The sequence below is a fragment of the Dendropsophus ebraccatus genome, chromosome 2, assembly GCF_027789765.1.
Source record: "Dendropsophus ebraccatus isolate aDenEbr1 chromosome 2, aDenEbr1.pat, whole genome shotgun sequence".
NCBI lineage: Eukaryota > Metazoa > Chordata > Amphibia > Anura > Hylidae > Dendropsophus > Dendropsophus ebraccatus.
In genome coordinates, this window is record NC_091455.1 from 219,055,283 (window position 1) to 219,069,901 (window position 14,619).

At 55.4% G+C, this 14,619-nt stretch overlaps 1 protein-coding gene across 1 annotated transcript; it reads right to left on the minus strand.

Annotated features, from left to right (window-relative positions):
- Positions 1 to 3,187: 3,187 nt before the first annotated feature.
- Positions 3,188 to 13,300, minus strand: GBX1 (gastrulation brain homeobox 1). Its single transcript, XM_069960666.1, has 2 exons — positions 12,898 to 13,300; positions 3,188 to 3,699 (listed from the first exon to the last, which is right to left on the minus strand). The coding sequence occupies exons 1-2, from the start codon at positions 13,298 to 13,300 to the stop codon at positions 3,188 to 3,190; spliced, it is 915 nt and encodes a 304-aa protein (XP_069816767.1).
- Between the last annotated feature and the right edge of the window lie 1,319 nt (positions 13,301 to 14,619).

The following is a 14,619-nucleotide window of genomic DNA, read 5'->3' on the forward strand; positions in this document are numbered from 1 at the left end:
CTTATGGGCTTTCTGGAGTATTATATAAGATATAGGATCAGCTGTAACTGAGGGGTAAGTATGTTTGGCCTGCATCTTAGTGACTACATTTCTCTACCTTTTCTGGTGGTCCATGAACCCATCCAGCCTTCTTCCTTGGCTTCTGTAGTCGGACCACCTGCCTCTGGCGATAGCCTGCTCTTGCCGCACTTTGAAGCCTTCCTCCCATAGCACCCTGTGACTTTAGACTCTATGTTCTTGTGTTCATATTGCTTTATACATTTTCCCTTTTACTTTTACTTTTTGTTGCTAACACTTTGCCCCTCCCCCCTCCCTTTCTGTGCAGGAATGGAAAGAGGAAGCCGTGGATGGGAAAGCCCTAGGGGGCTTCTTAATCACCCTACAGACAGGCTGCCTTGATTACAAGTACCATGGAATTCATTAACACCTTCAGCTATGACAAGTGGTAGTAGCATTGAGATGTGACTCATCACGCAGCCAGATGAGTGCTCCCCCACCACCCAAACACGGCCTCACCTCCTGTACAGACCAGGACGCTTCTATACAGACACAGGTATAGGAGTATGAGGAGTGGTGGTCTCCATTGTCCTCTTCAGCTCAACTTAGAACCATCCCTTGTGTCAGGACTTTGTCACAGCCTTGAGCTGATAGGAACCTTTGGTCCTCCAGCTGTTGCAAAACTACAATTCCTATCATGCCTGGACAGTGGAGCTGGAGGGCCCCATCCCTGTGCTAGAGTTTCAGAATTGAAGCATTTATCTATGTGGTTTCCTACACCGACATATGTGACACCCTTCCTGACTTTATGTAGATTCCCTCACTAGGTGGCAGAAAACGTGAACTGAATTGATCACCAACCCTGGACCTTTATGCTGCTGGATAATAGGCCCTGGGGCACTGCATTTAGTGGTGCACTTTTCTTTATACTCCACCATTCTGGGGCCATCATTTTTAGATCTGTAAATTGGCCAGTCATCAGGCTAAAGATTAGATTCATTAGACTGCATCATTGGTGGGAAAGGAAAGCAGTGGCCCCGCCTCCAGAGCACCAGATTTGCTAATTTACATGTATAAAAATGGGGTGGTGTCTCTGGAAAAATACGGTGGATCATAAGAAGCGCACCATTGAATTCAGCGCGGCCGGGCCTATCAGCCACTTCCACAAATCTATAGGTGTTGTGTTGGTGATCGATTTGCTTTGAGGTGGCCATAGACATTGTACAGAATTGGTTACATGAACAGTCACCTGATTAATGATCAAAACAAAAGATTTTCAGATACAGTCACCAGTTAGCTAAACCGTCGCTCATTTTCAGCCAATGAACCATCATTTTGGTGTCAGTTTTTACCAACTTTAAAGTGACCCTGTCCCCCCCTTTGTGCATTCTGACATCTCTACACGGGTGTAAAGGGTAAATTTTGTGGTTTTCATACCTTATTTCATATCATATGTCATGGTGCTCGTTCAAGTAAAAAGTGTCCTTTTATCAACTGCAGATCGTATTAAGTGGGCGTGGCCTCACGGCATTAGCGCCACTTATCCCCGCCCACAACAGCACCGTTGACCCCCGCCCCCTCGCCGGCCATTGGAACAGGCTGGCCAGGGCTGAAGTTGATAAAAGGACACTTTTTACTTGAACAAGCACCATGACATATGATATGAAATAAGGTATGAAAAACGCAAGATTTACCCTTTACACCTGTGTAGAGATGTCAGAATGCACAAAGGGGGGGACAGGGTCACTTTAAGGAGAAGTCTTCAGGTCCTCACAATCTGACCCCAGGACCTGACAGGTTAGTAAAACTTAATTTCAGTACTTTTCTGAGACATAAATTCTGCTGTGTATAAGGAGGTGGTGGTAGCCAATCATGGGAAAAATCCAAAGGATGTCCGGCTAGCAGACTCCATCCGGGCATCGAAGTCATGATGAATCCATTATGTTGGCAGATTACCATTGGTCAAACACATAAAATTGCCCAAAAGAGAAAAATAGAAATTGATAAATGAAGGATGTGAGCATTGCGCCTCCTCGTGTAGACCTGTAGTCACCCCCGGCTCAGTCCATAGACTGCAGTAAGCCTACAACCCATCAGGACAGGGAGGTAGAAGACAAGATTGGGGTGTCTTACTGTAATTAATGAGAGATCAAGAGGAGAACTTACAGACCTGATGTGTTCCTGGCAGTGACCTTTTGTACTGGTGCCCAAAACTTTCTGAACTTTCCAGCAAATCCTCAGTGTATCTGTTCTTCAGGCCACTATGGGGAAGATAAGGACCCATATTGCCTATTTCCATGGACTACAATGTTTCCCTCATGACCTAATGCAAACCAGTACCTGGAAGAAGAAATGTCATAGCAGATGGAACTAGCTGAAGCCCCTTCACCTACTGTGTATGTGTTCAGTCCAAGTCGAAAAGTCAAGTCAGTTTAAGGGTCAACTTGAATGACAGACAAGATGAAGTAATTGCTGTCACACATGTCCATGCAGCCACCTTTATTTCACCCTTTGTAAACCTGCTCTTGGGATTTATCATATATGGGACGTTTGGTATCATTGCAGTGTGAGGAGATCCAAGGAACAGAATGGGGCCCTTCACTTCCCCAATATATATCACCTCTGTCCGTGTGTTACAAACAGTAACATGTACGACCATCAGGTCCACCATGTGGGATGACTGGGTCCCACTGTCTTAGGTCAGAAGTAGTAATTGTGAGCCGGTGTGAGTACGTCTCCTCCTGCATCTGCTTCCTCATGGATGGTCCAGTGGATGTGTGCGGAGATGATGGAGTATCCAGGAAGCCTGTCCTGTAATGAAGCATTTAAAGCTAGAGCTGTGATTAAAGGGGCTGTCTTTGTCCCAAGCTGACCTAGAGGTTAGAAAGAACTTGGCTGCCCTGATCTACCATCCAGACAGGAAATCCCACTATGTGAGGCGGTCATCACTATGGCTGCATATCAGAAGCCGCAACAGACCGAGATGTCATTTTACATACAATTTTCTAGTTTGTCACTAGGTGCTGGTTTTTGACTCTGTATAACAGTACAGAAGTGATGATGATGATGACGACGAGGGGCAATGGTGATTCCAGAAAGCTTGGGGTCACAAGGAGTCCAGCAGTCCCTTGTTTTTCTCTTGTCCCTTCTTCTTCATTATTGTGCGACCTTTTACCTCTACATTCAATCCCTATGGTCGAGCTCCCTCCATCTGCTGGGTCCTGACAGTGAAGCGGTTGACGTGAACAGGGATAGGTACCACAATTTTGGGGTTACGCACAGGCTCCCCTGCGCGGCTGCTGACATTCCCAGCTTTAATGCGTTTCCATTTTGCTCTGCGGTTCTGAAACCATATTTTCACCTGTACTTCACTGAGTTTAAGGGTGTGGGCAATCTGAGACCTCTCGGTGAGGGACAGGTACTTCTTACAGTGAAATTCCTTTTCAAGTTCCAAGAGTTGCTCGCTGGTGAATGCTGTCCGACGTCTTCGGCTTTTCCCAGGAGTCCCTGCGCCATCTCTGCCGGGGTCCGGAGAGGCACTCTTTCCCTTAAGCCTGGGCCTCGTTGGGCTGTTCCCTTGATCTGGAAGGTTTTCATCGCAGCTTTCTCCCGAAGTCTCCTCTTCCTCATGGTCACTGCAACCCGCTTCAGAATTTTTTCCTCCCATCTTCTCTTCATCTGAGCTGTACAGCTTGGCATCTCCTGTAAAGCAAAGACATAACCAGTAAATAAAGCAAAGCACACGAGAAGTATCACAAACTGCAGGGGTCACATAGAGGAAATGGAAGATGGTCTTGCCCTTGGTCCCCACCTGGTTCCTCAGCTCAGTGATCCCTCTAATGGTTGTGGTTGGTTGAGGAAGCAGATCACCATTCTCCTGCATTAGAGATACTCGCATGTATCATCACTATTAAGTCTCCATTAGCCGCGGCTTACTGACCTCTTGGTGGCAGCAGAGGAAAAACTCAATGTTGCGTTATTACACCCGCCGCCCTCTCATGATCGGAGCCCTTCTGTACAGAAGCCAGACGGAGCACACCATGAAATCCAGTCATCAGTTTCAGTGTAATCCATATTAGTGATGTCCGGTCATCAGGGTTAGACTAGCTGGGGCCAGGATCCTACTGCCAGCATTGTGGGGTTTTCCCATGTAGTGGGGCGGAGAGTATAAGGGAACGGTGCAGAGGGTATACAGACAATGGTGCGGAGGGTATACAGGGAACGGTGCAGAGGGTATACAGACAATGGTGCGGAGGGTATACAGACAATGGTGCGGAGGGTATACAGGGAACGGTGCAGAGGGTATACAGACAATGGTGCGGAGGGTATACAGGGAACGGTGCAGAGGGTATACAGACAATAGTGCGGAGGGTATACAGGGAACGGTGCAGAGGGTATACAGACAATGGTGCGTAGAGTATACAGACAATGGTGCGGAGGGTATACAGGGAACGGTGCAGAGGGTATACAGACAATGGTGCGTAGAGTGTACAGACAATAGTGCGGAGGGTATACAGACAATGGTCCGGACAGTATACAGAGAACGGTGCAGAGGGTATACAGACAATAGTGAGGAGGGTATACAGGGAACGGTGCAGAGGGTATAGAGACAATGGTGCGTAGAGTATACGGGGAACGGTGCGGAGGGTATACAGACAATGGTGCGTAGAGTATACGGGGAACGGTGCGGAGGGTATACAGACAATGGTGCGTAGAGTATACAGACAATAGTGCGGAGGGTATACAGACAATGGTGCGTAGAGTATACAGAGAACGGTGCAGAGGGTATACAGACAATAGTGAGGAGGGTATACAGGGAACGGTGCAGAGGGTATACAGACAATGGTGCGTAGAGTATACAGACAATGGTGCGGAGGGTATACAGGGAACGGTGCGGAGGGTATAGAGACAATGGTGCGTAGAGTATACGGGGAACGGTGCGGAGGGTATACAGACAATGGTGCGTAGAGTATACAGACAATAGTGCGGAGGGTATACAGACAATGGTGCGTAGAGTATACAGACAATAGTGCGGAGGGTATACAGACAATGGTCCGGACAGTATACAGGGAACGGTGCAGAGGGTATACAGACAATGGTGCGTAGAGTATACAGGGAACGGTGCAGAGGGTATACAGACAATGGTGCGTAGAGTATACAGGGAATGGTGCAGAGGGTATACAGACAATGGTGCGTAGAGTATACAGGGAACGGTGCAGAGGGTATACAGACAATGGTGCGTAGAGTATACGGGGAACGGTGCAGAGGGTATACAGACAATGGTGCGTAGAGTATACAGGGAATGGTGCAGAGGGTATACAGACAATGGTCCGGACAGTATACAGGGAATGGTGCAGAGGGTATACAGACAATGGTGCGTAGAGTATACAGGGAACGGTGCAGAGGGTATACAGACAATGGTGCGTAGAGTATACGGGGAACGGTGCAGAGGGTATACAGACAATGGTGCGTAGAGTATACAGGGAACGGTGCAGAGGGTATACAGACAATGGTCCGGACAGTATACAGGGAACGGTGCAGAGGGTATACAGGCAATGGTGCAGAGGGTATATAGGGAACGGTGCAGAGGGTATAGAGACAATGGTCCGGACAGTATACAGGGAACGGTGCAGAGGGTATACAGACAATGGTGCGTAGAGTATACGGGGAACGGTGCAGAGGGTATACAGACAATGGTGCGTAGAGTATAGAGGGAACGGTGCAGAGGGTATACAGACAATGGTGCGTAGAGTATACGGGGAACGGTGCAGAGGGTATACAGACAATGGTGCGTAGAGTATACGGGGAACGGTGCAGAGGGTATACAGACAATGGTGCGTAGAGTATACAGGGAATGGTGCAGAGGGTATACAGACAATGGTCCGGACAGTATACAGGGAACGGTGCAGAGGGTATACAGACAATGGTCCGGACAGTATACAGGGAACGGTGCAGAGGGTATACAGACAATAGTGCATAGAGTATACAGGGAACAATGCAGAGGGTATACAGACAATAGTGCATAGAGTATACGGGGAACAATGCAGAGGGTATACAGACAATGGTGCAGAGGGTATATAGGGAACGGTGCAGAGGGTATAGAGACAATGGTGCGTAGAGTATACAGACAATGGTCCGGACAGTATACAGGGAACGATGCAGAGGGAGAGAGGAGCCATGCTGGGGAGCAGAGGCATAGAGGGAGCCATGCTGGGGAGCAGGGGCATAGAGGGAGAAATGCTGGGGAGCAGGGGCATACAGGGAGCAATGCTGGGGAGCAGGGGCATAGCGGGAGCCATGCTGGGGAGCAGGGGCATAGAGGGAGGAATGCTGGGGAGCAGGGGCATAGAGGGAGAAATGCTGGGGAGCAGGGGCATAGAGGGAGCAATGCTGGGGAGCAGGGGCATAGAGGGAGGAATGCTGGGGAGCAGGGGCATAGAGGGAGCAATGCTGGGGAGCAGGGGCATAGAGGGAGGAATGCTGGGGAGCAGGGGCATAGAGGGAGGAATGCTGGGGAGCAGGGGCATACAGGGAGCAATGCTGGGGAGCAGGGGCATAGAGGGAGAAATGCTGGGGAGCAGGGGCATACAGGGAGCAATGCTGGGGAGCAGGGGCATAGCGGGAGCCATGCTGGGGAGCAGGGGCATAGAGGGAGCCATGCTGGGGAGCAGGGGCATAGAGGGAGGAATGCTGGGGAGCAGGGGCATACAGGGAGCAATGCTGGGGAGCAGGGGCATAGAGGGAGCAATGCTGGGGAGCAGGGGCATAGAGGGAGCCATGCTGGGGAGCAGGGGCATAGAGGGAGCCATGCTGGGGAGCAGGGGCATAGAGGGAGGAATGCTGGGGAGCAGGGGCATACAGGGAGCCATGCTGGGGAGCAGGGGCATAGCGGGAGCCATGCTGGGGAGCAGGGGCATAGAGGGAGGAATGCTGGGGAGCAGGGGCATACAGGGAGCCATGCTGGGGAGCAGGGGCATAGCGGGAGCCATGCTGGGGAGCAGGGGCATAGAGGGAGGAATACTGGGGAGCAGGGGCATAGAGGGAGCAATGCTGGGGAGCAGGGGCATAGAGGGAGCAATGCTGGGGAGCAGGGGCATAGAGGGAGCCATGCTGGGGAGCAGGGGCATAGAGGGAGCCACTGGGGAGCAGGGGCATAGAGGGAGCCACTGGGGAGCAGGGGCATAGAGGGAGGAATACTGGGGAGCAGGGGCATACAGGGAGCCATGCTGGGGAGCAGGGGCATAGAGGTAGCCATGCTGGGGAGCAGGGGCATAGAGGGAGCCATGCTGGGGAGCAGGGGCATAGAGGGAGCCATGCTGGGGAGCAGGGGCATAGAGGGAGCCATGCTGGGGAGCAGGGGCATATAGGGAGCAATGCTGGGGAGCAGGGGCATAGAGGGAGGAATGCTGGGGAGCAGGGGCATAGAGGGAGCAATGCTGGGGAGCAGGGGCATAGAGGGAGCAATGCTGGGGAGCAGGGGCATAGAGGGAGCCATGCTGGGGAGCAGGGGCATAGAGGGAGGAATGCTGGGGAGCAGGGGCATAGAGGGAGCCATGCTGGGGAGCAGGGGCATAGCGGGAGCCATGCTGGGGAGCAGGGGCATAGCGGGAGCCATGCTGGGGAGCAGGGGCATAGCGGGAGCCATGCTGGGGAGCAGGAGCATAGAGGGAGCAATGCTGGGGAGCAGGGGCATAGAGGGAGCCATGCTGGGGAGCAGGAGCATAGAGGGAGCCATGCTGGGGAGCAGGGGCATAGAGGGAGGAATGCTGGGGAGCAGGGGCATAGAGGGAGCCATGCTGGGAGCAGGGGCATAGAGGGAGGAATGCTGGGGAGCTGGGGCATAGAGGGAGCAATGCTGGGGAGCAGGGGCATAGAGGGAGCAATGCTGGGGAGCAGGGGCATAGAGGGAGCCATGCTGGGGAGCAGGGGCATAGAGGGAGGAATACTGGGGAGCAGGGGCATAGAGGGAGAAATGCTGGGGAGCAGGGGCATACTGGGAGCAATGCTGGGGAGCAGGGGCATACAGGGAGGAATACTGGGGAGCAGGGGCATACAGGGAGCCATGCTGGGGAGCAGGGGCATACAGGGAGCCATGCTGGGGAGCAGGGGCATAGAGGGAGCCATGCTGGGGAGCAGGGGCATAGAGGGAGCAATGCTGGGGAGCAGGGGCATAGAGGGAGGAATACTGGGGAGCAGGGGCATACAGGGAGCAATGCTGGGGAGCAGGGGCATAGAGGGAGCCACTGGGGAGCAGGGGCATAGAGGGAGCCACTGGGGAGCAGGGGCATAGAGGGAGGAATACTGGGGAGCAGGGGCATACAGGGAGCCATGCTGGGGAGCAGGGGCATAGAGGGAGCCATGCTGGGGAGCAGGGGCATAGAGGGAGCCATGCTGGGGAGCAGGGGCATACAGGGAGCCATGCTGGGGAGCAGGGGCATAGAGGGAGCAATGCTGGGGAGCAGGGGCATAGAGGGAGCCATGCTGGGGAGCAGGGGCATACAGGGAGCAATGCTGGGGAGCAGGGGCATACAGGGAGCCATGCTGGGGAGCAGGGGCATAGAGGGAGCCATGCTGGGGAGCAGGGGCATAGAGGGAGGAATACTGGGGAGCAGGGGCATAGAGGGAGCCATGCTGGGGAGCAGGGGCATAGAGGGAGCCACTGGGGAGCAGGGGCATAGAGGGAGGAATACTGGGGAGCAGGGGCATACAGGGAGCCATGCTGGGGAGCAGGGGCATAGAGGGAGGAATGCTGGGGAGCAGGGGCATAGAGGGAGCCACTGGGGAGCAGGGGCATACAGGGAGCAATGCTGGGGAGCAGGGGCATACAGGGAGCCATGCTGGGGAGCAGGGGCATACAGGGAGCCATGCTGGGGAGCAGGGGCATAGAGGGAGCCACTGGGGAGCAGGGGCATACAGGGAGCAATGCTGGGGAGCAGGGGCATAGAGGGAGCAATGCTGGGGAGCAGGGGCATAGAGGGAGGAATACTGGGGAGCAGGGGCATACAGGGAGCAATGCTGGGGAGCAGGGGCATACAGGGAGCCATGCTGGGGAGCAGGGGCATAGAGGGAGCCATGCTGGGGAGCAGGGGCATAGAGGGAGGAATACTGGGGAGCAGGGGCATAGAGGGAGCCATGCTGGGGAGCAGGGGCATAGAGGGAGCCACTGGGGAGCAGGGGCATAGAGGGAGGAATACTGGGGAGCAGGGGCATAGAGGGAGCCATGCTGGGGAGCAGGGGCATAGAGGGAGGAATGCTGGGGAGCAGGGGCATAGAGGGAGCCACTGGGGAGCAGGGGCATACAGGGAGCAATGCTGGGGAGCAGGGGCATACAGGGAGCCATGCTGGGGAGCAGGGGCATACAGGGAGCCATGCTGGGGAGCAGGGGCATAGAGGGAGCCACTGGGGAGCAGGGGCATACAGGGAGCAATGCTGGGGAGCAGGGGCATAGAGGGAGCAATGCTGGGGAGCAGGGGCATAGAGGGAGGAATACTGGGGAGCAGGGGCATACAGGGAGCAATGCTGGGGAGCAGGGGCATAGAGGGAGCCACTGGGGAGCAGGGGCATAGAGGGAGCCACTGGGGAGCAGGGGCATAGAGGGAGGAATACTGGGGAGCAGGGGCATACAGGGAGCCATGCTGGGGAGCAGGGGCATACAGGGAGCCATGCTGGGGAGCAGGGGCATAGAGGGAGCCATGCTGGGGAGCAGGGGCATAGAGGGAGCCATGCTGGGGAGCAGGGGCATAGAGGGAGCAATGCTGGGGAGCAGGGGCATAGAGGGAGCCATGCTGGGGAGCAGGGGCATACAGGGAGCAATGCTGGGGAGCAGGGGCATACAGGGAGCAATGCTGGGGAGCAGGGGCATAGAGGGAGCCATGCTGGGGAGCAGGGGCATACAGGGAGCAATGCTGGGGAGCAGGGGCATAGAGGGAGCCATGCTGGGGAGCAGGGGCATACAGGGAGCAATGCTGGGGAGCAGGGGCATACAGGGAGCAATGCTGGGGAGCAGGGGCATAGAGGGAGCCATGCTGGGATCTATCCATGAGATGGGGAACAAAGCAGGGGACCAAAAATAAGGTAGCATTCACACTAGGGACTAGAGATTTATCAGGAGCAATGATGGGGACCTGGAATGCTGTGGAAAGGAATCTAAAGGCGTTATGACGGGGTCCCAAACTGGTATGGGGATAAGAAGATGGAACCAGGAGAAGGGGAGCCATATTGCAGACAAGTAATAAGAGCCGAGCTATGCTGAAGACTAGCTATAAGATAGAGGGGAAATCATGCTAGCAATAAGAAATAGATGGGGAGTACCAGGAATGAGAGAGGAGCCACTATGGGGGCCACGCTGGGGACCAGGAATGAGAGAGGAGCCACTATGGGGGCCACGCTGGAGACCAGGAATGAGAGAGGAGCCACTATGGGGGCCATGCTGGGGACTAGGAATGAGAGAGGAGCCACTATGGGGGCCACGCTGGGGACTAGGAATGAGAGAGGAGCCACTATGGGGGCCACGCTGGGGACTAGGAATGAGAGAGGAACCACTATGGGGGCCACGCTGGGGACCAGGAATGAGAGAGGAGCCACTATGGGGGCCACGCTGGGGACCAGGAATGAGAGAGGAGCCACTATGGGGGCCATGCTGGGGACCAGGAATGAGAGAGGAGCCACTATGGGGGCCACGCTGGGGACTAGGAATGAGAGAGGAGCCACTATGGGGGCCATGCTGGGGACTAGGAATGAGAGAGGAGCCACTATGGGGGCCACGCTGGGGACCAGGAATGAGAGAGGAGCCACTATGGGGGCCATGCTGGGGACCAGGAATGAGAGAGGAGCCACTATGGGGGCCACGCTGGGGACTAGGAATGAGAAAGGAGCCACTATGGGGGCCACGCTGGGGACTAGGAATGAGAGAGGAGCCACTATGGGGGCCACGCTGGGGACTAGGAATGAGAAAGGAGCCACTATGGGGGCCACGCTGGGGACTAGGAATGAGAAAGGAGCCACTATGGGGGCCACGCTGGGGACCAGGAATGAGAGAGGAGCCACTATGGGGGCCACGCTGGGGACCAGGAATGAGAGAGGAGCCACTATGGGGGCCACGCTGGGGACTAGGAATGAGAAAGGAGCCACTATGGGGGGTAAAAATGATAGGGGAGTCTTGCTGAGGATCAGAATAAAAGCGGGCCATGCTGGGGACTAGACATAAGATACAACGGAACCATGTTAGCTCACATCACCACCCTCCATAACGTACAAACCTCAGCCCCACCACACACATCCTACTACCATACATGCCACCACCCGACACACACCACCAAAACACAGACTGCTCTCAACCAACACCCCCCCCCACCATCACCCACAACTCACCTCACCACCCCTCTTCACCTACCACCACCCCACACACACACCTAGCAACTAAGAATGAGATGGGAGCCGGGCTTGTGACTAGGAATAAGATAGAGGGGAATCACGATTACAAATAGGAATTACACCTCACCTTTACCACCACACCCCCACCATCATACACCTCACCACCAACCATCCCCACCTAACCCCCCCCAACAAACACGACCATCAAACACCTCACCACCCCTACACACACACACACCTCCACCATACATACACACCTAATCCCCCCAACAAACACCACCATCAAACACACTTCACCTGTGCACACACCCCACCACCACAACCCCCGCCCCTGTAACCACACACACAACAGTATCAACTCTCTTGTAGCTGACCCTCATCTGTATCCTAAATTACACTTACCTGTCTCGTAGGTGACCCTCGCCTGTGTCGGGGCTGACCCTCACCTCTCTCTTGTAGCTGACCCTCACCTCTCTCTTGTAGCTGACCCTCACCTCTCTCTTGTAGCTGACCCTCACCTCTCTTGTGTCGGGGCTGACCCTCACCTCTCTTGTGTCGGGACTGACCCTCACCTCTCTTGTGTCGGGGCTGACCCTCACCTCTCTCTTGTAGCTGACCCTCACCTCTCTTGTGTCGGGGCTGACCCTCACCTCTCTAGTGTCGGGCTGACCCTCACCTCTCTTGTGTCGGGGCTGACCCTCACCTCTCTTGTGTCGGGGCTGACCCTCACCTCTCTTGTGTCGGGGCTGACCCTCACCTCTCTTGTGTCGGGGCTGACCCTCACCTCTCTCTTGTAGCTGACCCTCACCTCTCTTGTGTCGGGGCTGACCCTCACCTCTCTCTTGTAGCTGACCCTCACTTCTCTTGTGTCGGGGCTGACCCTCACCTCTCTAGTGTCGGGGCTGACCCTCACCTCTCTAGTGTCGGGGCTGACCCTCACCTCTCTAGTGTCGGGGCTGACCCTCACCTCTCTAGTGTCGGGGCTGACCCTCACCTCTCTTGTGTCGGGACTGACCCTCACCTCTCTAGTGTCGGGGCTGACCCTCACCTCTCTAGTGTCGGGGCTGACCCTCACCTCTCTTGTGTCGGGACTGACCCTCACCTCTCTTGTGTCGGGGCTGACCCTCACCTCTCTTGTGTCGGGACTGACCCTCACCTCTCGTGTCGGGACTGACCCTCACCTCTCTAGTGTCGGGACTGACCCTCACCTCTCTAGTGTCGGGACTGACCCTCACCTCTCTAGTGTCGGGACTGACCCTCACCTCTCTAGTGTCGGGACTGACCCTCACCTCTCTAGTGTCGGGACTGACCCTCACCTCTCTAGTGTCGGGGCTGACCCTCACCTCTCTAGTGTCGGGGCTGACCCTCTACCTGTATCAGCTATAGGGTTATCACAGGCGCTCTTTGACGGTCTCTTACGGTCTGTGTCTACACTCTTTGTTGCTCTCGCAGTGCCAGGACATGTCTCACTCTTGGTGGTTGGGTACGGCGTTCCCTGCGAGTTCTTTACATGCGGCTGTCACTTACCTGCCAGGCTGGGGTATGCTTCAGAGTAGTCGGGAGGCTCGGGATTCTTCTCTGTCTTGTGAGAATCTTGCTGTCTGTTTCCATCTGCAGAGTTCTGGGATCCGCTCTGAGGTTCCTGAGTATAAAATCCATCAGGCAGGTCTCTGAAGCTGGGCAGTGCCGTGGTGAGGGCCACCATGGAGGGCAGCCCTTGCCCCAGACTGGCACAGAAAGTGTTATTCAGGCGTTCAGAGTATGAGGACATGGGAGCCATGGGGGGCAGCGGGGACGGAGGGATCACCAGGGGTCTGTAGGGCATGAACATGGGGTACCCGGTGTACAGAACCTGTCCTGGTCTCACTGCTGGGGTCCCAATCAGAGAGTCTATGGAGAAGGTGCTGCCCACCCCACTAGGACGATGCATTGTCCTTATTGCCCTCCAGTGGGCAGTAAAGGGGGAAGACATACAAATGGTCTGTGTCTGCGGAGGTGACTGTCAGCGTGTGAGCAGCCGGGAGTCACATCAGGGAGGGCGACGCTGGGGGAGGCTGCTCCGCGATCTTCACTCCTTCCTCATCACTTCTTCACTCAACCTCCTGAGATCTCCCCGGACAAGGAGGGGGCAACGAAGAAGGTGATGGAGCAAGATGGTATACAGAATACAGGGCCAGAGGAGACGGGGCAACAAGGTATACAGGGCGAGAGGAGACGGGGCAACAAGGTATACAGGGCGAGAGGAGACGGGGAGCAACATGGTATACAGGGCGAGAGGAGACGGGGCAACAAGGTATACAGGGCGAGAGGAGACGGGGAGCAACATGGTATACAGGGCGAGAGGAGACGGGGCAACAAGGTATACAGGGCGAGAGGAGACGGGGGCAACATGGTATACAGGGCGAGAGGAGACGGGGCAACAAGGTATACAGGGCGAGAGGAGACGGGGAGCAACATGGTATACAGGGCGAGAGGAGACGGGGCAACAAGGTATACAGGGCGAGAGGAGACGGGGGCAACATGGTATACAAGGCGAGAGGAGACGGGGGCAACAAGGTATACAGGGCGAGAGGAGACGGGGCAACAAGGTATACAGGGCGAGAGGAGACGGGGCAACAAGGTATACAGGGCGAGAGGAGACGGGGCAACAAGGTATACAGGGCGAGAGGAGACGGGGCAACAAGGTATACAGGGCGAGAGGAGACGGGGCAACAAGGTATACAGGGCGAGAGGAGACGGGGCAACAAGGTATACAGGGCGAGAGGAGACGGGGCAACAAGGTATACAGGGCGAGAGGAGACGGGGCAACAAGGTATACAGGGCGAGAGGAGACGGGGCAACAAGGTATACAAGGCGAGAGGAGACGGGGGCAACATGGTATACAGGGCGAGAGGAGACGGAGGGCAACATGGTATACAGGGCGAGAGGAGACGGGGCAACAAGGTATACAGGGCGAGAGGAGACGGGGCAACATGGTATACAGGGCGAGAGGAGACGGGGGCAACAAGGTATACAGGGCGAGAGGAGACGGGGCAACATGGTATACAGGGCGAGAGGAGACGGAGGGCAACATGGTATACAGGGCGAGAGGAGACGGGGCAACATGGTATACAGGGCGAGAGGAGACGGAGGGCAACATGGTATACAGGGCGAGAGGAGACGGGGCAACAAGGTATACAGGGCGAGAGGAGACGGGGCAACATGGTATACAGGGCGAGAGGAGACTGGGCAACAAGGTATACAGGGCGA